Raw genomic sequence first — 27,214 nt, forward strand, 5'->3', positions numbered from 1 at the left:
TCATCTTTTTTTTTAATTAATTAATTTTTTTAGAGACGGGGTCTCACTCACTCTGTCGCCCAGGCTGGAGTGCAGCGGTGAGATCATAGCTCGAACTCCCGGGCTCAAGCAATTCTGCCACCTCAGCTTCCCAAGGGACTGTGACTATAGACACACACCACCACACCCAGCTAATTTTTTTATTTTTTATAGAGACAGGGGTCTTGCTGTGCTGGTCTCAAATTCCTCGTCTCAAGCAAACCTCCTGCCTCGGATTCCCAACATTCTAGGATTATAGGCGTGAGCCACTGTGCCTGGCTGGAAATCACTTTTATCTTGAGTTATTAGGTAACAAGCAATTTTCATCATTCTTCAAAAGCCCTTAAAGTTTAAAAAGTAGACTGCTTGGCCACTGGGGAAAAAAAGGCAAATTCATGTCTTAAAGAACACTACTATTTAATTTGGAATGAATTAGTTTTAAAAATTCTTTAAATTATTTCAACAGTTATTCAAATATCTTGCCATTATATGACAGGTACCTTACCTATGTATTTACTCAAAACAACTTGTGCTGCTGGAATAGCATTCATCTGGAGGATGTTGTACTTGTAAAGCTCTGTTTCTCTGTTGCTTTTATCTTGCAATGTTGTGCAGACCCAATATGCATAACCTATTGCTCCCTCGGTCTTCAAAAAAGCCAAAGTTAACAAGTGGACATAGGGTAATAAATATGCCAATAAAAATTAGGAAATAAAACAATGCACCTTCAATACAATAAATATCACATCTTAGTCTTCTTTAAGTAAACTGTTATATGCCTTGAAATGAAGAGTCATTATGATAAAACATAGCCAAGAACATATTTAAATCACTTGTTCCAATCCTAAGTAGAAGAATCAAACAGGATAAAATGCAGAAAACAGAGCCCCATTTAATGGGTTGGTTTTTCTCTCCTCAGCACCATTCCCACAGGTCGAACTAAAAAAAAGAATTCTAAAGTATTTGCATAAATAAACTAGAAATCTCAACCAAGTCTAGTCCTTATTTCATGTCTATTTTTTTTCCTAGAGTCTCAGTTTCTATTCTACATGACTGCTACTGTATCTATCAAATCTCAATGTCATTTCTTAATCAGCTCTGAATGCTGTAAGAAAATGAAAACTACAAGTTCTTTAATTAAAGTAGCTTATCTGTTTCTAAAAAAGAATAAAGAGTAGAGACAACGGCTGTCATTAACATCTTATGCCACTATCTACTCATTTCCTTGACAAGAATAATACTTGTTTCATTAATGAATCATCTAGAAGAACGTTCAAAATTCTTACATGCATACTGAGTTCTGTAGTGTGCCTGAAGAGATCCATGGTGTCATAACTTCCAACTGTCTCAGCAATAAGAGCCTATAAAAGGAAAAAGAGAGGTCCTTAATGAGTTTAAAACAAAATAATAATAATAATAATGATAATAAATGAAACTGGAAGAATCAAAAGTTTACTAGCTGTGCTTAAAAGTAAAGTTTCACTTTTATTGTTACCATTTTAATTAAATCTATCAGTTACCTCCTGAAATAAATTATTTTTAAAAACAAAAATACTTTGAAAATAATAATTAAAAAGTAACTTAGGTGACTCTGATGAGCCTCTAAGATCTACTAACTAGAGCAATAGTACTCAAAGTGAGGTCCCTGAACCAGCCTCATCATCTTCACTTGGGAGCAGTTAAAAATTCAAATTCTTGGGCTCCCTGGGTTCAATAAGTGACATAGGGATTAGCACAGCAATGCCACTGCTCCCAGATGCTACCACAGTGAATAGGAACAGGAGTTTGCCTTTCTATCCCTGCTTGCTTCACTTATTAACTAGAATTAGACTCAAGAGTCAAAAGTACAATAAAAGATATCTAACCCCTAATTAATGATTTTCTGATAATGGTGATGCTCCTACTATTCTCTGAACCAAAACAACTAACCACTTACTAATTCATTACAATTTCTCAACTAGGTAAGATGTTGGAGATCACTCAGTCCAATCCCCTTTTTTTTCAAGTGAGAACATTAAAATCCAAAGAAGTGATAATATTAAGGTAAAAGAATCAGTCAGTGACAGGTTTAGACTAGGAACCAAGCATCCTGATTTCTATTTAGCAATGCAAAAATCTAAACTTGGAGGAGGAAAGAACACTCAACAAGTAGCAAATCAAATATGAAGATTTTATGGAAAATGAGAAAACATAATAATCAAAATGACTTTTGTAAATGTGTATTTTCTTTGTAAATGTGAGTTAAACAACAGAGTCCTGGGTTATTTTTTAGGCATAGTAAGGTCACAGTGATGGGGTTCAAAGGCCCTCAAAATCAGAGTTTAATCACCACAAGCTGTGTGACCTTAGCCACAATACTTAGGATCTCTGAACTTCAGTTTTCACATCTATAGAGAGAGTATATCATCAACCACATCTCAAAGGATTGATGATGAATTGACCAAAATAATGTATACAAAGAGCTAAGCACAGTGACTTGGCACAAAGTAAGCCTTCAAACACTACCTGTTATCATTATGATCACTGTTATTCATATCAATAGGTTTTTATATCAATTTTAATTAATAAGCTATTTATATAAATGTTTATTAACAACTATATGTTATATATCTTACTTGTCCAATCCAGCACATTAAATAAGATGGATCAAGGGATTGAGCCATTTTGAAAGCTTCATGAGCTTGCTAGGAAAAAAAGGCAAAAAATATCACATCAAGTCATTTTATAAACTTAAATTGCTGAAGTTTAAAAAGCACAAAATAAGAGAATACGAAAAGTCAAACATATTATCAGAAATACATGAACTTAAAACTTCATTGCTCAAGCACAATTAGCAATGCTTAAAGCAGTGTTTTAGCTACACAGTCCTAGAACATTTCTGGGTGCAAGATTTCTCCACAGGTAAGGAGTTCTGGTTCCTAGCAAAAGGGCAATATATGTGTCTACCATGTAGTCTGCAGAGCTTTTAACCAATCACACATCCATTTGCTATCCACAGGTTTGAAGGAAATGATTAAGTTAGGTTGTATCCATTTCCCACTCTTTGAGCTTACCTGGGAGGATAAGAAATAAAAACCAATGAAGTCCTAGACATGTATCTGCCTCTGGAGAAAGACTGGTCAACAACATAATTCTGCACTAAGCAGTCAGGATACTTTGAAGATGCCTCACAGACATATTAACTTGCATGCTTTTCTTTCCACTATAAAAAATAACTTAGTATACACTGCTTTGTGTTGTTTTCTCAATAATCTATTAATAGATATAGCAGAAAACAGTCTTATTTTTCCTATAAAAAAGTAAGCTCATGGGCAATAATGGTGCCATGCTATAATAAAACTTCATTCATAGCTTATTAACTAAGACAATGCTTCATTTAAATTTTTTTAAAGATACGTTCACATTTTAAAATCCAAATTAATATTTTCTTTCAATCTATTTATAATTTTCTAAAGCCAGTTCTTTTTTGCAGTGACTTAATGTATCCCTGAGAATATTACATAAGCTTTTTTAAAAGGATTGGATTCAATATACTGGCTGAAATACAAAACGGTTCAGATGTGGTATTACCTACAGATTTGTGGAAACTTTCCAGCCATGACCTATAAACATGCTCCCAGTTACTTTAGTTCCAATTTTCTAACGTATAACTGCTCAAGTATGACAAATTACACTGTGGCATTTAAAGGGACTAACAGCCACTAAAGCCAAAACCTAAATCACCCAAGAAAAGGCTAAATTTAAGCTGCTAGAGAATACTAATTGTCTCCTTTACCTTCACCCACCCCACACCCAACACAGTTTACACAGGACGTCCATTACACGTGTACAGATAAAAAGAAATACACCTAATTAATTCATAACAATTATTTTAATCTCTAAATGAAAAACCAACATAACTGGTTTTAAAACCGGAAGTTTCTTGAGTGCCATGGAAAGGAAAATAAATATCACACATTCATAATTCAGCATAATAAATTGAATGTCACCAATGAACTGGCATATTGGAGAGCAAACTGAATAGATAATGTATTATACAAAGCATTTCTCCACAAGAAGTTGAGCTATTATGAAGAGATCATACACAGAAAATGTACTTTATTTTTAATGTGACAAAACAGACAACACATTTACCTCAATGTTTTCATTTGCAAGGTATAACACTCCCAAGTTGGTCCATGCAACAGCATTCTAAAAAACACACACACATACACATTTTTAAATTAGGCCCCTTGTCTACTTGGAAGTCTCAGAAAAGTAGTAACATTAAATTCCAAAGTTCTTTTTCACAGACACTTAGAACACTCACAATTTGTTCTGACTGGATTGATTTGATGAAACAGTGCTGAGCAAGGGCATAATTTCCAATACCTAAAAAAGATGAAACTAAACTTTGTTACCTGAAACACACAATCTTCTAAAAATACTGAAGTGTGTTATTCAGTTCTTACCACTGTAACACGCAACCACACCAAGAGCATTCCAGTATAAGTGATTATTACTGTCGAGTCTCACTGCTTTTTTCAGACACTGAAAAGAAGTTAAATTACATTAATTTTTATTTCTTAGAATATCAGCATTTATATCAAGATAAATGTGGTTTTACGTGAAAACACTATTCATTTTATCAAAACCATCTTTCAAAAAAGCACTTAGTTTTTTTTAAAGTTTATAAAAAATTTCTCAAAACCATACATGTAAAGATTTCTCCAGCAACTCTTTAAGATCATTCATGTCACTGCCTGTTTCTGCTAGATGTTGGGCTTGGCGATAATAATTAATTCCAAGATCACACCATGTATTAGATGTAGACATCAGTTTTAATGCACGACCATAACACCTATGGAAATATAAAAACAAATGTTATGCTTTGTTTAATGTCCTAATTCAGTTTGAATGTCATTAACTGGCAATCTTTATAAATTACCTTGCTCCAAGATGGAGGAGCTCATTTTTCTTTAATATTTGTTTTCCTTCTTTCTGACCTAGAAGGACTCCTAAAACATTAACATTCACTTTAGATGGTGAGAGAGCATACAAACTGGTGCAAGCATCCCCAACTAGCTTCCAAAGGCAGGACACATCAGCTCGATGCTGCAGAGCCCTAAAAAAAGAAAGTGTGATTCTTATAAATTATTTCCAAAGAGCATGGAGTTTATCTCCGTCATTACAACTTTACAATTAAAACAGAAAAATTGTACATGCAATCCTAATTAAGAGTTACTTCCTTAGTTAAGCACTGTGAATGTTTTACCAGTCTCCTCCTAACTGAATTATATCATATTATCTCCCAAATAGGAAGACAAGGAAGGCAAAGAGGGAGGAGTTGATTATTTTAAATTTAGTGCCAGAAATTTTGCACACTTTTTTTTGTACTCTTTACCATTTTTGCTAGAAGCAGCAGAAATCGCATATATAAATCAAAAAACTTTCCAGGACCAATTTACTTTTAATATTAAATTTAATTAACTATATTCTTTTGGTTTAAGCAATGACAAAGGCAGTAAAGTTGGTAACTCTCTTACAATTGACAATTGTAAACTGAGGTTTTTGCTTTTAGAGTGTGCTTCATGATATAGTTTGAATGTGTCCCTCAAAAGTTCATGTGTTAGAAACTCAATCCCCAGTGAAACAGTGTTGAGAGGTGGGACCTTTAAGAGGTGATTAGGTCATGAGGAATAGATTAATGCTGTTAACTGAGAAGTGGGTTAGTTTTATCATGGAAGGGGGGCTCCTCATAAAAGGATAAGTTTAGCCTCATTTCTCTCTGTCTCAAGTTTTCGCCTTCCACCCTTCTGGCGGGGGAATGCCCTCACCAGATGTCGGCACCATGTTCTTAGACTTCCTAGCTTCCAGAACTGTGAGCCAAATAAACTTCCATTCTTTATAAATTTCCTACCCTGTGGTATTCTGTTACAGCAGCATAAGATGGACTAACACACCTCAAACTTTAAAAGACTAGAAAATGTATCAAGTATATTTGGTGGTCCAAAGGATTTTTATTCTGAGACCAAAAATAATAAAAAATTAAACATGAAAGTTGTGAAGATCCACATTCATAGAAGAGCACATTGAATGGATGAGCTCAAAAAGTAAATTAAAATATTAATTAGGGTGATAGCACTTCTTTTTAGAATGAGAAAAATCTCAGTTATATATTTCTCTTCATTTTTCTCTTCTCAAAATCTTATAAATAAAACACAGCAATTTCATTTCAGCCAAGTTCTGATAATCAGCTATCACAACTGCTATGTTATTGGCAGATGGATAAGCAGATGGAACATTTTTCATAGCCTTTTCTACTCGTGGAGTCCAGCCAAAAATCATTTTCCAATGTCTTCCTGAAAAATAATATTAGTTATTGCAGTCATGACCGAGAGCTCACTGTGAGTGAGACTCAGAAGGAAGGACAACACTGTTTGGAGTTCCCTTGCCTAAATATGTTAGAAAAATTTCTAAAATTGACAGCATAAAATGAGAAAATAGAAAAAAAAAAGTGAAATAGAGGCAATTTTAACCACCTAAACTCTTATCTCCTTTTAAGTTCAATAAAAAATATATGTAAAGTGAAATGACTTCTATCATCCTTACATAATAACTGTGGTAGTATGAATTCCTTTAAAGCCTAGAAGTAAATATAAATTTGGGGGTTATTAAGTTTTATATAGCACTTTATAATTGCTTGCGTTACATGTTATCAAGAATAAAATTTCCTAGGATCAGGAAGGCAGTACTTGTAGCTAAAGTATTGTCACCCAAAGGTTGGCATTTACTTGTAAACACCAATTCAAATACAAAGCATGACCTCTTCATAGTAACTTTCTCTTGGGAAAGAACTACATTACGCAATAATTCAAAAGTAGCAATAAAATTCAGTGAGAAAAAAAGGGTTAGGTTTTTATTTCATACTGGTTCATATGAAAAGCAATTCTGGAACAACCAATAAATAGAAAACAGAGGAGAAAAGAAATAGGAAAAGAAAGGAAGGAAAGCACAAGAAAGATCAGAGCAAAAAAATTCAAATGTGCATCTATCTTGTGGACTTTTTAAAGGTATCTACCACAAATAATACTTCTGCTCTAACTAATGAATTCATAGTTTATAAAATGCCAAATTTACTCAAATTTTTCTGATTCCTTTCTTGTCATCAGACACATCACTTTTTTCCTGCACAGTTTCTCTCCAGGGGTAATCAGATTTTTCATTTCCCCTTACCTTCAGCCCTACCAATAAGCCTGCCACTGAATGTAAAGCACATTGTGTACCTGAAGCCCTATTTCCAATAGTTCCAACTATTGGAACTATCCCAACTAGGGATATTCTCATTTCTAGTCCTCCTGAAAGAGAACACTAACACACAGTGTCGGAGCTCTTGTTCCACCACTACTCCTGCCTTTCTACTCTTTCCTATACACTTAGCATGCCAGCCATTACTGAGAGCACAAGACTGTTTCTGTTTCCCCAAGTGTAAGATTAATACAATATGTATGTTACAGAATTAGTTGGTTCGTCTGTTTTTCTTTATGTTTGACATTCTGAATAACTGCTATATCTAACAGAGTACATAAAATGATTTTCTAAATTTGACTTCATTGTAATATCAAGAAAATAAACACAATAAATAATAAGAATACTAACCAAGTAAAATATTCCAGTGCTTTTTCTATGTAGTCTACAGCTTTCCCATCAAGATAGTCAACTAGAGCTGCTTTTGCCATCATAAGATAGCATTCGCCCAAACCTAAAACCAGGTAAGTTTGTAGTTGTTACCAAAACATATAAAACAAACACATAAAATGAACTTCAAATAAATTTACTGGTGTTATTTTAAAGCCATTTTCAAAAAAACAAAATGTTATTTGATAAAATTGTATTTAAGCATGATATTGCATACTTTTAGTATTCAAATGGAAGAACAGAATTCATATGGAAGGATTCTGTTGAAATAAAAACATGCACTAAAAGTTATAAAACATTATCTATGGAATCTAAGAATTTCCTTGACTTTCGGCAAGTTGCTTACCTCTTAAAACCTCAGCTTCAAAAATGGGGACATCATCTAAATGCTACTCTCTATCATATTACTAGTTATTAACTGCTGTGAAACAAAATTTGATTTTCTTATATTAAAATCTGTATAGCAGACTTTAAGCTCTATGAGCTCTCCTTCTCTTGAGGAAAGAGCTTTATAAAATTTTTTAAAAAAAGTTTCAAGCCCTAAGCTATATGTCACTTAAAACATAATACTTATATCTGATTTAAATCTCAATTGTTTCCTTAAAAAGGAAAAGGAAATGGGGGTAAAGCTCCAGCCTTTTCTTAAATGGTCAGATATAATCACAAAATATTCAGATTATACATGGATGGCAGTGTTTTACTTTATGTTACCAAAAATAGTTTGTAATATAGAAAAAAATAGATATCCATGGAGAAACTGAAATCAATTCATATCATTACAAAACAATGCAAATTGCCTTTAAAGTTAACAATTTTTTTAAAATGAACTTCTATAACTTACAAAGTAATTAAAAAGTATTAAGATATTCTGGGGTATAGTGAATTAATTATCAAAATATAAGAGCAAGGAAATTCTTATTTTAGAGATCCATTTTTAGAACCAATAGCTACCATGCTATTTGTCTAAAAGTTAAATATCTATCATTACTATTTATTCAATGTTATGAAACAAGTTTTGATCTTTTTATATTCAAATCTATATAAACTATACTATAAGAGGTTCATACCAGATGCTTGCTGTTGACTAAAGAAGTCCTTTTCAAGTTATTCAATACATTAAGATAGGAAATTGACTCAAGGATTCTATACTTCAGTATCACAAAAGTCAAAGGAGCTATTAAAAAGAAAATTACCTTTCAAAGCAGGCACATAATCCTCTGTCTTGTTAATGATCAGCTGGTACTGAGCTACAGCCTCCTTGTATTTGCCTAGGATTTGCTGTATTGCTGCAACCTTAAACACACTGTATGTGGATTCTGGGTTCAGCTCACTGGCTTTCGTGAAGGATTTCAAGGCTGTTGTATAGCCACCTCTGCTTAAGTATGCCTCTCCTAATGATTCCCAACAATTGAAATCCTTTGGGTCTGCCCTTAATGCTGCCTGTAAACTAAAATTTCAAGAAACAGTAAGAGAACTAAAAGTAACAGAGCTATTTCAACATCTAAAAGGAAAATATAAAATAAATAATTCAACTGAATCACATATATCTATGGCTCCTTCTATTTATAAAAGTGTTATTTAAAATAGGTAAACCTATTCCTTTTATGACTTGATTTTTTTTCAATACTAAGAACTTTTATTATAATTTCAAAATAAATAAGAATAAAATACTTTTTGGGAAAGTGCTGACCAGAATTTCTTTCCTTGATTATCTGGAAAAACTCTGGTTTTCTATCCTACCAGGACAGTTGTACATTTCAGTTTGTCTCATCTATAAACCCCCACCACCAATCCTTCTACCAAACAGAAATATCACACTTGAAATACAGAAATAATAGGCATGCTTTAAATTTCTGATCAAATTCCATTGCTATGAAAAATTTTAAAATGCCTGTATTTTAGATATTAACATAAATCAGAAACTTTATCTTGATTCAAATATATTTTTATACTCTTTAGTTCAAACCAAATGACTAAAATTGATTATATAGGAGCCACTCTAAAATGCCCTTCAAGCTGCTAAATGTCAAAACAATGCATGTCAGCTGGAGAACAAAAAAGATATGTACCTCAGCTTTTCAATACTACTTAAATTTCTATTGATAACCTACCATACATATGACACCATTAAGACCTGACGTCACTAGACCGGCTAGCTCCTCAACAACAGAACATCATTTCATCTATTTTTGCAATTCCACTGCCTTGCAGACAATAAATACCAATCGACCATAAATAAAATTTGTTATTTCTTCTCTCAAAATGCAACCTGGTAAGGGGCAACTTGTAAAGTTCATTGAGTATACATGAAGTTTAATTTAAGGAACCATTATTTTGTCTAACATAGTTTAAATATGTAAGGTGCCTTACTCAGCCACTGCTTGAGAATGTTGACCGGCTTTCAAATAGTACAGTCCTCGCCTAAGCCAGGCCCATTTTGCTGTTCCAGCACTTGCCTTCTGAGTTACTGTTGTTAGGATAGCTAAGGCAGTTTCCTAATGATAAGAAAATACTATTATTAGAGACACTAAATATCATAAAAATATGGAACACCCAAGTAAAGTACACAAATACATTTCATTTCCCACTTTTGATGTTTTAAACTTATACCAATATACACCAAACTACACTTTCAACAATAAATGATGAGTAATTTAATATCTGCCAATGAAAAGAATTTTTACTCTATTTATAAAGAGAAGTGAAAATATTCTATTGCATCTATAAGGAAAAATAAACACTAATGCTAACTTTCAAGTATACATATGTAAAAATATTTTTATTTACATATTCAGGATTAAAAAACAAAAAGGCAGAAGTAGTTATTAGACATACCGTATCTTCAAGCTCCACGCTTAGGTCAACTGCTGCAGCACCAGATTCAGCATCAGTGTCGTCTAATTCGAAAGCTTTCCTGTAACATCCACGGGCTCTGTTTTTATCTCCCACTACATCTCTGTAATAATGACCTAAATAGCAGAAAACTTTGCCCATATATGTATCCAGTCTTGCGGCCTTTGAAATAAATATTGATAATAACAGAATATTAGAAGTTTATTTGCAAGAGTATCTTTAAAAACACAAAGGACATATATACAGATTAAAAAAAGAAACAATTTTATTAAATATACAAAAATATGCCAAAACATCCTTTAATATAAGATTTAAAACAGACATGAAAGCTGGTCCTCACTGCTTATATAAACAGAAGTAAAAAAACATTATTTCTTTGGGAAAAGAAAGTGAAATTAGAACTATTACTAATCTGCTCTTATAAATCAAGATAATAATGTAAGATTTATAGATGTTAAACATTTAAATAAATAAGTTAAACATCTAGACTTGTGTGCCTATAAAACTACAGTGGACATTACCTAAAAACAGTATTGTTTTCCAGAGATAATTATACCTCACTTTCTGTAACACATATTTCTTAAAAAGTAACTTTTACATTTTATGGTTTAATTTTTTCCTTCAAAACCCACATAACATCCTCGCAAAACTTTTTATGTGAGAGATAAACCACAAAAAGCCGTTAAGAGTACTCTTGAATAACTAACATATAATTATTATTTATGATTTTAAAATGCCATTTCAACTAAGAATTGAATAGTAGCACTTGTTTTACCTTCAGAAAGTGGGTAAGAGCCTTTGTTTTATCTTTTCTTGTCTCTTCACCCATAAACCAGTATGTTAACCCAAGTTGGTACTGATATTCAGCAACTTCAGCACCTTTCTCAAGTGCTCTCTGAAAACTAAGTCAACAAAGGGAAGTAAAAAAGAATATTAAAATAAATACACACACACTATATATATATACATACACACACACACACACACACACACACACACACACACACACACACATATTTGCTCCTATATAAAATATAGGAGACTCCCAGTGCGAACAAAGTTTGAGTGACTGAAGGATGCCAAATTAGAAACAAGTCATTATTTTAGGATTAGATTAATGAGAAAAAATAATTTGTTTGTAAAGAAGAGAAGCTTAAAAAAGCACAATGGCTTTTTAGCACTACCACGTGCTAAGTGTTCAGAGCATATACCAAACATTACATCTGCTTACTGAACATTATGATCAGCTAATCAGATTTGAAACCCATCATAGATTTTTTTATAGTTACTGTGCTACATGCTAAAGACATTTCTTAAAAATATAAGACTTACAGTCTACAAAGATCAAATTTATACAAAATCAGATCTTCATCAAGCCCACTCATTTTGAATTTTTGAAAAATATGGTAAACTAATGTGACTGGATCTGTGAGCAATCTATATACCCTTACCATTTTTCTGCTTGTAGATAGTCCTTTTTGGTAAAATGAATCGAACCCTCAAGGGCATGAGCTTCAGCTAGGTCAGGGTAAGAAGAGAGAAGGTCTTCCACAATCTATAAAGCAGGTAACTGTCAATTCTATATCCAAATAAAAATGACTTTTAACTTTTAAAAATTGCTCAGTTTGAATTAAAAAACCAACCTTTGTAGCTTCATCTAATGAGTCTTTGTTCACATAAGCCAAGCTTTTAAGAACTAAAAGTCCAGGGATATTATCTGCATCAGAGACCTAGGAAATAATGGTAAAGAACTGCTATAAATCTCTTTCAACACAACCACAGCAATGTTTGCTTTAATTAAACAATGACCACAGAAGGACAGGGTCCTAACAGAATAAAGACATAGAGGTCCTAATTTCTATCACCACTAACACTTTCATTGTTCATAACCTTTTTATTAGGGAAAATTTCAAACACATAAAAAAAAATTAGAGACTAGTATAATAAACCCATATGTACCCATCATCAAGCGAGAAAATTATAAAACTCAAAGGCAATCTTTCCTCATCTATACCTGCACCCATTTTACCACACCCCTGCTCAGATTATTTTGAAACAAATCCTAGATATTATAACTTTTTATGTATGATATATTAATATTTCAGTATCTATACCTAAAAAATAAGTTTATTTTTAAATGACATAGCCACATTACTATTATCATATCTGAACAAACTCAACAAAACGAACTTAATATCATCAAATTTCCCAGTTGTCTCATAAAATATTTCAACAATTTGTTTTAATCAAAATCCAACTAAGGGCCAGGCGCGGTGGCTCACTTGTAATCCTAGCACTCTGGGAGGCTGAGGCAGGTGGATTGTTTGAGCTCAGGAGTTCAAGACCAGCCTGAGCAAGGGCGAGACCCCGTCTCTACTAAAAATAGAAAGAAATTAGCTGGACAACTAAAAATATATAGAAAAAATTAGCCGGGCATGGTGGTACATGCCTGTAGTCCAAGCTACTCGGGAGGCTGAGGCAGAAGGATCGCTTGAGCCCAGGAGTTTGAGGTTGCTGTGAGCTAGCCTGACGCCACGGCACTCTAGCCTGGGCAACAGAGTGAGACTCTGTCTCAAACAAAAAAAAAAACAAAATCCAACTAAGGTAGATACATTTCGACTGACTAGTATGTTTCAAGTCTCTTTTTCCTATAATACAAGGTTCCCTTTCATCTCTCTTTTTTTTCTTTTAAAATGTAACCATTGAAAAATATGGCCTATTTGTCACTGTTTCTTACAGTCTGGATTTGCTGAATGTATTCTCATGGTATTTAACATGTTCCTTGGTCTCTTATATTTTCTGTGAATTAGTAGTTAGGTCTAGAAGCTTGATGTAATTCAGGTGTGGGGTTTTAGCAGGAATATTTCATGTGTACTTGCACTTGGATGTATCTAATTGTCTTTCTGTGATGTTAGTAGCTATTAATCCTCAATGCCTACATCTGTTAATTCATTAGGGACTGCAAAATGGTGATTTTATAATTCTATCATTTCTTCTTTTCTTATTAGGTGGAATACCTCAACAAATAAGTATTTGCTCATTTCCTATGCTCATTATTTGGTTATCCTGAAAAATGATTCATTTAGGAAACACAGGATAAATGCTTTGATTCTTTCCAGCTGCCTTCTTAGCATCCTCCAAAGATTTGTTTTCTTGAGGATGTCTACTGATTTTTTTTTTTTTGTATCATCATGAACACATGGATTTAAACATATTTGATGTGTTTCAATAAACTACAGTTACTGGTGCCCTCTTTAGCCAGTGAGAATCTCCTTAAGCTACCTGCTGAGCCCTTTCAACATGATCCTAGTAGCCTTTTATAGTTTCCTTGTTTTCTAACATGACAAGATGTTCTGAGCTCATTTTGTACACGTTGTCTCAGATCTGGACTCTTCCAGTTCTCCAAGAGACTTTTCATTTTGTCTTTTTGTGGAAAAAATTATTGGAAAGATCTCTATAAAGCACATACACAAAAAACATTACTAGTGGGAAAGCAAAAGGAAAATAAGATATCAATTCTTGAAGGATGCTAACAAGTGCTCTAATTTTAAAGAAATATGAAATGCAAAGCCCTTTGAAATATACAAAACAATGATTTAAAAAAAAACTGAATTGAAAACTTTCTAATATGCTGAGTGACATAATTGTGATTTTACACAAAAAATAGCCTTTACCTGACAAAAAAATCTTTAAGGAACAATGTTGTTATAACTCATAAATTGCTAAAATTTTTTCAGTAGAGAATTTCAAATTGCCTGAACCAAAAACATTAAGAAATCAGTTTCATTCTTAAATAATCTTTCTTTGAATGAAACACATAAACAACATTCTCTATCATGAAACTATTATACTAATGTCCTTAATTATCCCTGTCAATAGTAAAACATTTCCTGGATAAAAAAAAGTTAGAATCCCAAATTAATAATAATCAAGTAGTAATAACCTAAGAAGGCAAAAAAGAAAAGAATAAAAGCTAGAACTAAAGAAAGGAATTGCCTCATGTGAAGAGTCCTGTTAGTACTTAAGGAAGAGGCAAACAAGTAACTTGAGGAGTTTCCAAGTGTGTGAATGATTTATAAAAGTGCAGATATGGTGAATTCATACCTCTAACATAAAATTTGTACAAGAAAATATTTGTGGTAGGAAGAGAATGGTTGTTGCCTGGTTGATGTGAAACCAATTAAAGTTGAAGGGAAAAACTCAATGACAAGACCACCTGATCAAGAGTACGAAGTGCTTCCTCTGAAGATTCATAATCTGAGAGTTTGATCAATGCTTCTGCTTTCAAATGAAGACAAAGATTCTTCTGATGAAGACTGCTACCAGACACACCCAGATTATCTATGTTCTTCAGAGCTGACAAAATTAAGGACATCTGAATGAAGATGACCACATCACTTCACTTTTTTCTCTTGTTAAGAATGACATACAATAAATTGCAGATACAACAAGCATAAATTTCCAAAACAACAGACATGAAGAATAATTCAAAGGTAAATATAAATTCTTCCCTGAATTCTTTACGGAAAGATCTGAATTTAAAACAGAACATATCTGAATTTAAAACCTCTATCTTCATATAACACATAATAAAACTGAACATACTGAAACACAACAAAGGCTATCTATATCTGCTACGTAATAAAGGTTAACACTTAGCCAAAGCATCTGTAACAAACGTTAAGAAATTCAGGATACTGGAAAGAGAAAGAAGCTGAATTTAGAATTAACCAAGATGAACTGTTTCTCAATTACAGCAGGTAGACTCCCAGATGGGGTCAGACACAGTGAATCACTTTTTATGATTTCCTATCCCCACACTCAGCCCATCACATTCAAATAGGCTCCAAGATGCCTAAGAACTCCCTTGTCTACATCAGAGAAATTAAGAACCCATTAAGGTCCTGGATATACCAGAAACTTCCTTGTTACAAAGACAGAATACCTCCACCCACGCCTAAACTGACAAAATTTATAAATACAGGAAACCTTTGATAAATACTTATCGTCAGTCTAAAATTAAATATACTAGTAGACATACATATAGACTTGGCATTTATTTAACCTCAATAAAATTTAAATTAGCAATTTAAAATGCAAAATATAGCATCTGGCTTTCTAAAAATCACTATCTTTCTCCTTCAAGATGAAAACAAACAAGTTTGGCCACCTTTATGTGCCAAAAGATGTCAAAAATACCTTGACTGCATGAAAAAACAGCTTCTTTAGGTCTATGCATTTTGACTTGGGCTTCTGCCAGATGATACCATCCAATTGTGCACAGGGGGCTTTCCTTTAACCCTGGAAAGATAAAAACAGTAAAAAAAAAAAAAAAAAAAGATTTCCGTGACTACTGAAATAAACGGCACCATTATCTACTTTCCTTCCACATCAGACCCTAGCTGTCTTCCTCATCTCTCACATTTTATCAGTCACAAATTCACATTGATTCTCCCCATCTATTTCTCTACATATGTTTTTCTCCATCTATATCACTTCAGTTCAGACCATCACCACCTTTACCCCAGAAAACTGTAAGTGCTTGCCATCGGCTACAATGCATTCTCTACACTGTAGCCAGAATATTTCTAAAAATACAAATGAGATTATAAAATTCCTCTCACTGACTCCCCACTGTCCTCAGGATAATGTGCAAACTCCTTAACAAGGTCTGCAAGACCCCTCTACAACCTTACTTCTTGTCCCTTCCCATATATATATACTTCATTCTCAAATCTTGGTGAACTACTTGCAGTTCCCCGAACAACAGTTTTCCTCTTACCTCAGGCTATTTCATAGATTCATCTCTCGGCCTAAAGTGCTCCTCCCATCCCCTTCATCATCTGCCTGGCTTGTATCTGTCATTCAGATAACTTGAATTGTAGGTTCTTCCAGAAACATCATACCTGATAAGACTAAGTTAAAGTCATCCCAAGACTTCTATGTATATTTTTACATATATATATATATACATATATATATATATCCCTATTTAACAAATGTAAACACTGAGACATAGAAAGTTTAAATTAGTGAATGACAGAGTTGGAATTCAAACCTAGGAAGACTCCAGAGTATGTAGGCATGTTTTTTCCCTTCCATCATAGATATATATTCCTCAAGGAAAGGCTCACAGACAAATGCCTACTGACTGAGTAACAACTACAACTTATGTTACATGCTATCCACTGTACATTTACCTTCTGTTAGGTTCCTAACAGCATCTTCATACTTTTTGTCTTGTAATGCTTTAACGCCTAAGCCAATGAGGCCTGGACCACTTTTTGGATTCATTTCCACTAGTCTACAACAAAATTGCTGTCCCTCATCAGTAAGACTTCCTGGAATTAAGAGAAAACATTATTAGCATATACATATATATACACCAAGCTTCTAAGTGCCAAAACCTACACACTTAAATCTCAAAAGCTATCTTATACACCCTTCACTACACCCTGATTCCAGGAATTCAAAACTTGAATGGACCAAGCAAATGCAGAAAATATTAACATTAAAAAATTATGCACTTCCATCTTCTTAAATATTGGAAATAGAAACAACTTTATGCAGACACTGAATCTGAAGTTATACCCAAGGGTTTTATTGCTACTGACCAGTAGGCTAAGCCAGATAGCCTACCGCTTGCCAGGTCTCTCTTTCCTATTCAGCAGTAACAATTTTGGTTGTTAACTGAAGGAAGCCCTACAAAAATGAGTATCTTCATCAATTTCTCTCCCTAGGCAACCATGAACATGGCAGCCAGATCTAGTGGACTCTTCCAGCATCCTAGGATCACTGGATGCTGGAAGACTTTACTCATCAGGACACTGCACAAAGACTTTAGTCATAGTCTTCTTACATTTACAAGCTCAGTAGCACATTTCACATTTCCACATTTTTCTAAAACTATCTTTTTCTATATAACAGTTAAGCTTATGAAATAATCACCCAATGCCTACATTTATTTTCAAATTTATTTTGATAAAACAATTTAGTTTAGAAAACATTATATATTTTGTTCTATTTCTGTTTTCTCCAACCTCAATGTTAGGATTTCCATTCCCAGAAAAGCATAAAAACAAATTAAAAATATGATTTCTGTTTTTGAATAACTGTGAATAGCATTTACATTAGATAATTTAATAAATTGTCTAATCACACAGGAAAATTCTTTAAAAGTAATTAAGACGAACTACAACTTGAAGCAGTAAATGTGTGGAACAAATAATTTATCTGAATAAAAAATCTGATGTTTTAATATCTATACAGAACATATACCCCCAAACCACATGTGGAACCACTGTTTCAGTCATAGATGTCAAAAGTAAATTACTTTCATATCATTAATTTACATACTTCAAATCTTTCAAAACCAGGTGCAAATCAATGTATAATCCATAAGTAACATGTCATATTCTGCTTTAGAAATCTAAGTTAGCACCAAAAAAATAAAAAAAATTCATAACAGCTAAAGAATTAAAACTTCAGTATTATTTGGTAAAATACAAAAACAAACTGAAAGAAATACTATTTTGATTAGCAAGCCCATAAAAAAGACACAAGCCTGCCACTATTAATATTATGCTTCCAGGCATGAATTTCCTTCTGTTAATATGTTCTCGCTACTGCTTCCATAAATATGAATTCCAAGAATAGATATGCCTAGTTTCATACATTCTATTTCCTCCCAAGCAAACCAGTGGCTTTTTCCCTTTCTATCCAGTAGTTTTATTTAAACTAGACATTGTCTACATTAGGCATCAGAATCACCTGGAGGAATTGTTGAAACACAGTATGCTGAGCCCTACCCCTAAAGTTTCTGACTCAGTAGGTCTGATGTTAGACCTGAGAATTTGCATTTCTAACAAGTTCTCAGGTGATACTTATGCTACTAGTCCAGAAATCACACTTTAAGAACCAAAAGTCTACAGTATTTGCTAATACTACATACCACCTTTATTATTAGTCTCTATATACCCTGCCTTTGTTGCCTCTGTAGCTAAATGGTAACTTCTGGAAAATACAGATTAGCATGGTATCTTATACATGGTAGGTGTTCATTAAATATTGTGATGATCCTTTAAAAATACCATCATGTACTTATGTTCAAAAAGGTCTTCAGTCTCTTAATGGTAATGGCTGAGAATCACTACAGAAAATTTAAAATCTTTACATCCTAAAAAAGAAAAAAAATAGCTATTAAAATTTTACCTTCAATCTCTACCCATCTGAGTCAAAATTCTCTTCCTCCATGGAAACATAATTAATGACAGACTATCTTAGCTACATAAACTGCCCTAATTACAGAAAACACATCCATCAAGGATGAAGAGAGAAGTCAATCATGCATCTCATCTCTCCAATGATCATTCATATGCAGGGTCTCTAAAACTGCACACAGGTAAGCAAAGTGTAGGCAGGTGCATGAAAACAATTTCCAAAAGGCTGAGATAAACACAAACAACCTTTAAAACAAGGTAAACCTTCCTAACATATTACCTTTGCTAAAGCCCGGGAGCACAATTATAAAAATGAAATAAGATTTGGGAAGACTGTGTTCATGTTTAGCCCTGGGTAACATTCTCTGCATATGACCAAGTGTCACTTAGAAGAATTTTCTATAGTGTTCCTGAAAACTAGCAACAGTGATAACAACACTAAGATCCCTGTGTAAAGAGACATGGAGTATTCAACTCCCAATCCTCTTCTCCATACTAATTTTTATGGAGAATACTAAATAAATACTTCGGTGGAGGATAAAAAGAGAGAGGAAATAGACTTCATTGCTTTTATTTAACTTACCTGCTCTTTTTAACATTTAAAGGACTCTACAATTCCAGATTTAATGACTTTAAAAGAGTTTGACAATATTATTTTTATTTCTCAAAAAGTCAAGCTAGACTTGGGGCTGATAAATGCCAAAATTCCTACGGTAAAGAATATTCTGAGGAGGTCCAGGTTGGATGCTAAGTAATAACCATGGAATTGTTTCTTAAAGTTTACTACAAAAAAAGGTAAGGTTTTTTTTTTTTTTAAATAATTAATTCATTCCTGACATCCTAAAGAAACTGATAAATATTATAGAATTTTTCTTTCAAATAAACACAGTTGGGAGGAAAAAAATATATAATTTGATGGCATTTATGTCTTTATTTTCACCTGGATTTTCTAATAGTTCTAGAGCACAAAATCTTAAAGAAGCTCTTTCTGCTTGAATTTGAAGAACCAACCTTTCTTATCCTCCCCCATTTCAACAACAAAGCAAAATAATTCAAAAAGGTCATTTAGCATGGAAAAAACATTTCAACAGATGACAACTGTGAAAGCCATTATTTGTTATATGAAGCTTTAAAAACTGAGTCATACTGAAAATGAATCTTCAAGTCTCAACAGGAAAGGCAGGACAAAGGAGATTGAAACATATTTGTCTTCAGTGGAAGAGAACCCAGTGATTAACTGCTGTAAAGTAGCAAATTCTGCAGATACTGAAGAACTTTGAGGGAGGGAGGGTCAGACTTTAGAAACCTTACAGATTTTTCAGAAGTTCTTAATACACAGAAAGTTTGGTTTAGAGGAGCAAAGGAAAAAAAAGTATTCTGCATTAACTATTAAACTTCCACCCCCAGAATAATTTTACCTTGGAATGTACCTAAACCTGAACTACTCAATTCTGCAACTTCTAGCAACCAACAATTCAGAGGGGTAAGAACTCTTCCTTAGTTTTACTATTTGTGTAAATATTTACCTATTGACTCCTTTTTGCATGACATAGACCTCCCTTTCTTTCAATTCTGCACAATAACCATCTCCAAAGTCTCTTCAAAATGATTCTTTTCGTTTAACCCAACATAATTTCTAATCAATCAATATAATCTCTTCACTATCTCTTATTAGAGCACTGTTGACTACAGAATTTATGTGCAAACTACTTATCCTATTTTTCTATTATTTTGTAGACTTTTTGGAATATAAGATCCATTTTTACTTAACAAATCCACGCTATAGTATATTTATGCTTACTGAGAAAGCATTCCATCAGTCCTTAAAAAGAAATTCCAAAGTATTCACTTGTGCCACCTGGCATGTGAGCAGGCCAAGACTGAAGTGCAAACCATTAATAGCTGAGCGGAACTAGATAGAAAAGAGTGAACACCAGCCATTAATTTCTCAACAGAATTGTATAACAACAGCAGAAAAAGAGATGGAGGGATGGGTATCAGAGGCCATCAATAAAGAAAATTAGCCCATTTATCTTTGGAACACATTGAGTTTTGTGCTAAAATGTGAAGAAACTGGGTGATTTTGGAACTAAGCTTACTATCAGAGAAAAAAGACACAAAAAAAACTTCTTAAGTATGTATGCTCCTTGTGCTGAAAGTCTCTTAAGTGTTCCTTATCCTCCTTGGCCTAATTAGCCCTTTCTTCTTGGAATGCTCTTTGCCAGGCATCACTACTGCAATTCTTCTCCTCCCCCTGTAAAAGCTTACTATCCTTTCACGTGCTTCACTTTCTCCTTCTCTCCCCTTAATGCAGTTAGCCCAGTCCCTGGAGTGCTTTTCTTTTTATACCTACTAACCACTTCTACCTATTCTTACCTCATCATTGTAATCCAAGTTCCAATTTGATCACTATGATTAAAAAAGATTGCCTTAATAAAGGCCTCCTAATCATAAAATGTTCTTTCACTGTGTTGTTTTGTGTTGCTTCCTGTCGGAGTCCCCCACCTTCCTCTCTGTCCTCCACTTCCTCTCTTCCTCTTCTCCCTCCCTTTCCTTCCAAGCCAGCCAGCATTGCCCAATGTACATTTCTCAGTCTCTTCCCCTTCAGTCCTCCTCTGATGTCATCTACTCCACTTCACTTTCACCTACATGCAAATGACTTCCAAACCATATGTCTAGCCTTAGCATCAATCTCTCATCTGCAAACCACCAATGGGCATTTCCCTTTGACTACCATTTAACATCTCCTCTTATCAACTTACCTTTCATACAAACCATCATGCCTTACTGGGCCAACTTTCGTGGAGGGCTGAAAGTTAAAATTGATTTTTCCCTCCCTTCACCTCTAAGTAGTCACTTTCATTCTTTTCATTCATCTGTTCCTTTCTATCACCAGTATCACACTCCTAGTTCATTCATTCCTATCATCACTTAGTCTACTCAATCTAGCCTATCTTCTATACAATCTATCCTGCACACCATGTTAATTTAAGACTTTATACTTCCTAAATCCATTCACTATGATACTCTTTGTTTTCTTTTCTCATGGTAATGAAAAGTGCTCCTGTAAGTCTATCTTTGACTCAGTTAAAGCAAGAAAAAGAGAATCTGCTTACATGTCACCAAAAAAATCCAGGACTGAAGGCAACAGCATTTTTGTTTTTATCCAGATACCCCGCCCAAAAAAAAGTACAAGTAGGACTTATAAAGAATAGCTGAAGTGAAAAGAATCAAAATAGGTGCAATAGTCGTTTTCCACCTGGAATTTTCCCTCAGTTATCTCTAGCAGTAGTTTTCAATCATTTTTCTACTATGACACATGTGAGGGTCATTCACATACAAAGCATCCCCAAGTATATGCTCATTTAGCAATCAAGTGAAAAAAAAAATCAAAGGGATTAGTAAAGCTCTGCAATAATTTACAATAACATGGTGTATGTACTATTATTTCTATTTCAGTGACTGACTGCTGTGAACTTGTTCACCTCAAGTGAATATAGACGTGGACAGGAGTGATATTCAAATTATTTAAAAAGCAATCTATTTAGCACAGACACTGACAAAAAGGACAGAAGCTGGCGAGAAAAACCAATATCGCCAGCCTCCTGTAAACTGCCTGAATACCAGCCTTGGACGCAAGACATCCACACCTACAAGTATGCCAACTCCTAGAAAGCTAGTTATCATCACTTCTCTCTTCCCCCAAAGAAAGTGCATGAAGATGCAGTAACATGAAATATACACAGCAATATACTCTTCAACTTGAATATGTTCTATTTCATTAGAAAAGGTCATTCACAAACTTCATTACTTTATAATATTACAGTATTCATAACAATGTACTTGTGACACTATCACGTGACATCAACACTGAGAAAGTTAAACTTTCCCAAAATCCTTTTCATAATATTCATGGCCCCATGTAATACAGTCCAACCTGTTTAGTCAAAATATACCTTAGTTATTCCTTCCACTATAGCAAACAAACCTATTTTACTATTCCTAAAAAATGCATCTAGCTCCACATCTTTGCTCATGCCATCTGGAGTACCTCTCACCTCCTCCTGTTTATCTAATAACTAAGGAAATTTCAAGAGCCACCCCCCTCAATTTCCACCATCAAAAAGACTTCACTGATCAACAATGAATTCAATAACTCATAATTCCTCTATCACTGTACTTCCCTGTATCTATTAGCCTTTTCATGTACACAAAGACTACATATTGTACTTCCTTTTATGTCCAGAAACACTGAAACAATACCTTATACATGGTAGGCATTAAAACACTTTCTGATTGATAGCAGCATCACTCCCACACAATCACATGCCTCTAGGACACACAATATGATAAATAAGAAATTACCTGATTCAATTAAATGCAAACAAAGCACTTCTAATGGATACTGTACAGTAGGATAGATGTTTATCATTCCTTCACAGGCCTTCTTCAGCCTAGCAGTCTCATGAGGAAACTTGAAAATATAAAAGCAAAATAAACTAAATTTCCAGTCATAGTAAAATGTATTTGTGAGCACTTTCCCAATGAGAAATATATAACAGTCATATTAGAGATTTAAAAAATCAACTTACTTTGGATAAACACTGAATGAAATGCCTATAAAGCACTTGGTGATCTTCACTAGGAATCTTATCTGATAAGTCCAGTGCATTTTCAAAAGCAGTTAAAAGCTGAAACGAACAAAAAAGCTATCATCTGTAGCATATACTTCAATGACAAATGTGATAAATGGTTGAATGTATAAGACTCCTTTATACAAACTGTACCTTTAACTAGGCCCTGATAATTTCAGTGAGGAAAAAAATGTGTATACGTAAATTCTGGAGTGCATTCTAACTCCAACTGGCCATTACACTGCACTGAACTAGTGACAATACAAATTTAACAACATTAATTTAACAAAACATTCTTCTAAGTGCTTGCTGTTGCCTACAAAGCAGTCAACCAGAGTACAGTCTTAAATACTAGTATAGATGCTATTGCTCGCATCATTTTTAAAACATCTCTTCTGAGATCACTAGCATATGCTTTGAAACATCTTCAATGGTAGTAAATCTTCAACCTTTAAAAAAATTTTTATGAAACTGAGTCATACTTTTGGTAAAAGAAAAAAAGATATGATGGAACTATAATGAAATCACTTCTTTCATGCAGTATTAACTGATTTTGAAGGAAATTCCAAAAGAGGCCTTCTAAATATTTCTTGAGCAAGAACAGCAATTAGTAGAATCCAAGGCAAGCACTTTAAAGTACTTCATACCATTCATTTGGTTACACGTTCTACGTTTTTAAAATGAATATTCATGACTTAAAAATCCATAATACCTCAAATTTTCTTTGGAAAGTATGCTATAAAGTCTACATAAATACGTAAAATTTTACTGCTCTGATAAAATTAACGATCTTTCAAAGAAGGAAACTTAGCTTCAACAGTCTAACATAACAGGTTTTTTAAAATAGTAATAAAATTATTCCAAATGAAAAACAGATGACACATCTTTTCTGAACACTCAGTATTCAAGGTGATAATAAACTCCCCAAAAGCCTTTTTATCCTATTCTTAACAGTTAGAAATCAGTTCTTAAAATTATAAGTAATTCTCTTTCACAGATAAGTGTAGTATAGACAATCCAAAAAGGCATTTTATTCATTTTGGTATGTGCTAGATATTCTGATAATCTATACTATTTTATGGAAAATAATAAAGCTATATTACAATGATATGATTTAAGAGAAGTTGGTAAGCTACCTAATTTTGTCACTGGTCAATTTTTCTACAACTGAATCTATGAACAGATAAACCACGTTATCACACAAATAGAAATCTTATTCTCACATTTTTATCCCCAGCTCCTAGGACACTGCCTGTAGTAGGTTCTCAATAAATATTTTCTGAATAAAAGAACAAATTAATGAGTGAACAAATGACCAAACAAAAAAATGAACTTCCCATCCTATACAGAACCTATAATTGTTTAGGTTTAAAAATTCCATTCAATTTAGTGTACATTGAGTAGCTATTTACTATAATAAGAACTTAAGCTGACTTTTACACTTATCAATTAAAAAAAGAATAATAGAGACATTTTCCAATTATGGTTCAAAATCAGTTTTTTACTGTCTTTTAAAATGATTTTCAATTACCCAAAAATCTGCTCATCTAAAAGGAATATATTCTGGGTATAAATACTCTAAATATTATATATAAATACTCTAGGTAGAATTGTTAAACCTCAAAGTTATTCATTATTCTTAGATTATAAATGTAAAAAAAACACACTTTTAAAGTATAACTTTTTAGAAATTATAGTTTTGTGAAACATAATTTTCAGTTTCTTTTTTACAGTGATTAAACTACTCCTTTATCGTGGATTCTTATGAATACAGGGAACGAAATTCTGATACCTTGACTACCAATTCCACTCCATCTAGACTTTGTATAAGACTGCAGACCAATAATTCTGACTTAATTAGGAAGAGCCTCTGTGAATTTAAAATTGTACATTTACAAAATACCTAATCTGATATACGATACTCTTCTATATTATTTTATTATGTTTCTAATTTCTAAATTCAATTAAATGATCAATTTTCATGAACAAACTCGAGGAATAAATGAGTCAATACCAGTTGCTGAGTTTCATTATTCTGATCCTCAGTACTCTCAGCCAGCAACTGAGTCAATTTCCTCCATAGCTGATGAAGCTCTTGGTTGTCTGCACCTTCTTCCTGCCGTGTCTTTATCAATTTGTGCCATGTTCGAGCCACCTATTTGAAAAGGAGATTTAAAATGATTATTTTATTTTAAATGTTAAAAATGCCAATAAAAATGTAAAATTTGCAAATAAAAATATTTTTTATCTGTTAATACATAAAAACTGCAAAAGCACAGAACCTCATCTATTATAAACTTCATAAAAATAAGTTGATTGGGCAAATCCACACAGCCCTTATATTAGAAGTCTGACTAAGATATCAGAGTATTTACAAGAATGATGATAACATGCCCCAATTCCCATAACTTATACCATCAGCTATGGAGACACCACAAATGGGCCATGAATTTCCACAGATGACACTTTTACTTATTTAATTTATACCCTGGTTTAGAAGTTATGATACCCTAAATTTGAATTCTAATTTATTGTTTTCAAAGCTCTATAATTCGTATTACCTCTTAAATTCTTTCAATATCATACTACATATTAATTTTTACTTTTCTGTTAAGCTAAATGAAAGTTTTTCTTCTAATAATGGCTTGATTAAAAGAAGTCTAGGACCCCAGAAAATCATTCACCAACCTCTAGGTGTTTCTTTTCTTGGTAATACAGATCCACAAGTTTCTTGCAGACATCACACCACTTCTGTTTGTCAACACTTAGAACAAAAAAGGATTTTGAATCTGATTAACGAAAACAACTAAAGACTTAAAACACTAAAATTTAAATATCCCCCAAATACCGTTTTAAATTAGAACATATCATATCTTCTTTAATATTATGTAAAATGAGCTCCTTGTAAAAAAGAAAAGGTTTAAGAAATATTATCTTCCATTATATTGACTGAAAATAATATCAAAGTTCCAAAATTAGTCCATCCTCTTACTAGTAGTGTTTTGATTCTATTTCAATCACAATTTAGAGATTCTGTCACAAACTTATTTGAAAGAAAAATGCTTCCCAATTCCCAGTAAATGTTTGGAGTGCTTCCGCATAATTTTTAATCAGTTTATTCTAATTCAAGCTTTCAAAGAAACTGGTCATTCACCATAAATTCATTACCTTTCATAAAGATCCAGAAGCTTTTGGTAAACACCAGGTAAGTCATCCTTAGCATTTATGTGATTGCATTTCTCATACAAGCTTGCTAATCCCTAAAAGAGGAAGTAGTAATGATTATTCTTCCCAAAACATTTGATGTTCCCACATTCATTTATTTGCTAAATAATGTGATAATCTATTCGGATTATTTCTGATAAAAGATTACTATAATTTACAGATGAAATGATATGTCTGGGACTGGTCCCCAATTGGGGGTAGGAGGGAATAGTTAAAGTGGATTTTTGTTGAATCTGGGTGACAGGCAGAATGGGGTTCATTATACCATTCTCTTTACTTTTGAAAATACATTTGAAGTGTTTCATAATAAAAAACATTTTTAGTGGTTATTCTACAATCTTATCCCCTAAGACATTACCATGTGACACTCCTTTTTTGAAATTTCAGCATGTTTTTTAAACAGCTTTATTGAGGTATCATTGACATACAAAACTGTACATATTTAAGGTATACATCTTTTTTTTTTTTTTTTGAGACAGAGTCTCACTCTGTTGCCCTGGCTAGAGTGAGTGCCGTGGCGTTAGCCTAACTCACAGCAACCTCAAACTCCCGGGCTCAAGTGATCCTACTGCCTCAGCCTCCCGAGTA

At 33.3% G+C, this 27,214-nt stretch overlaps 1 protein-coding gene across 1 annotated transcript in view; it reads right to left on the reverse strand.

The window, feature by feature from the left end:
• Positions 1-27,214, reverse strand: part of TTC37 (tetratricopeptide repeat domain 37) — a 73,977-nt gene that overhangs the window by 41,192 nt on the left and 5,571 nt on the right. Inside the window, 23 exon segments of the mRNA XM_012644774.1 lie at positions 524-665; positions 1,305-1,379; positions 2,634-2,702; positions 4,153-4,209; positions 4,328-4,389; positions 4,470-4,548; positions 4,714-4,858; positions 4,946-5,122; positions 7,657-7,759; positions 8,889-9,142; positions 10,066-10,190; positions 10,531-10,710; positions 11,324-11,450; positions 12,000-12,103; positions 12,192-12,278; positions 14,765-14,904; positions 15,748-15,849; positions 16,749-16,889; positions 23,133-23,241; positions 23,360-23,458; positions 25,416-25,556; positions 26,090-26,165; positions 26,570-26,661. Of these exon segments, the coding sequence (XP_012500228.1) occupies positions 524-665; positions 1,305-1,379; positions 2,634-2,702; positions 4,153-4,209; positions 4,328-4,389; positions 4,470-4,548; positions 4,714-4,858; positions 4,946-5,122; positions 7,657-7,759; positions 8,889-9,142; positions 10,066-10,190; positions 10,531-10,710; positions 11,324-11,450; positions 12,000-12,103; positions 12,192-12,278; positions 14,765-14,904; positions 15,748-15,849; positions 16,749-16,889; positions 23,133-23,241; positions 23,360-23,458; positions 25,416-25,556; positions 26,090-26,165; positions 26,570-26,661 (2,686 nt within the window).

The sequence above is a fragment of the Propithecus coquereli genome, unplaced genomic scaffold, assembly GCF_000956105.1.
Source record: "Propithecus coquereli isolate 6110/MARCELLA unplaced genomic scaffold, Pcoq_1.0 Scaffold22, whole genome shotgun sequence".
Classification (NCBI taxonomy): domain Eukaryota; kingdom Metazoa; phylum Chordata; class Mammalia; order Primates; family Indriidae; genus Propithecus; species Propithecus coquereli.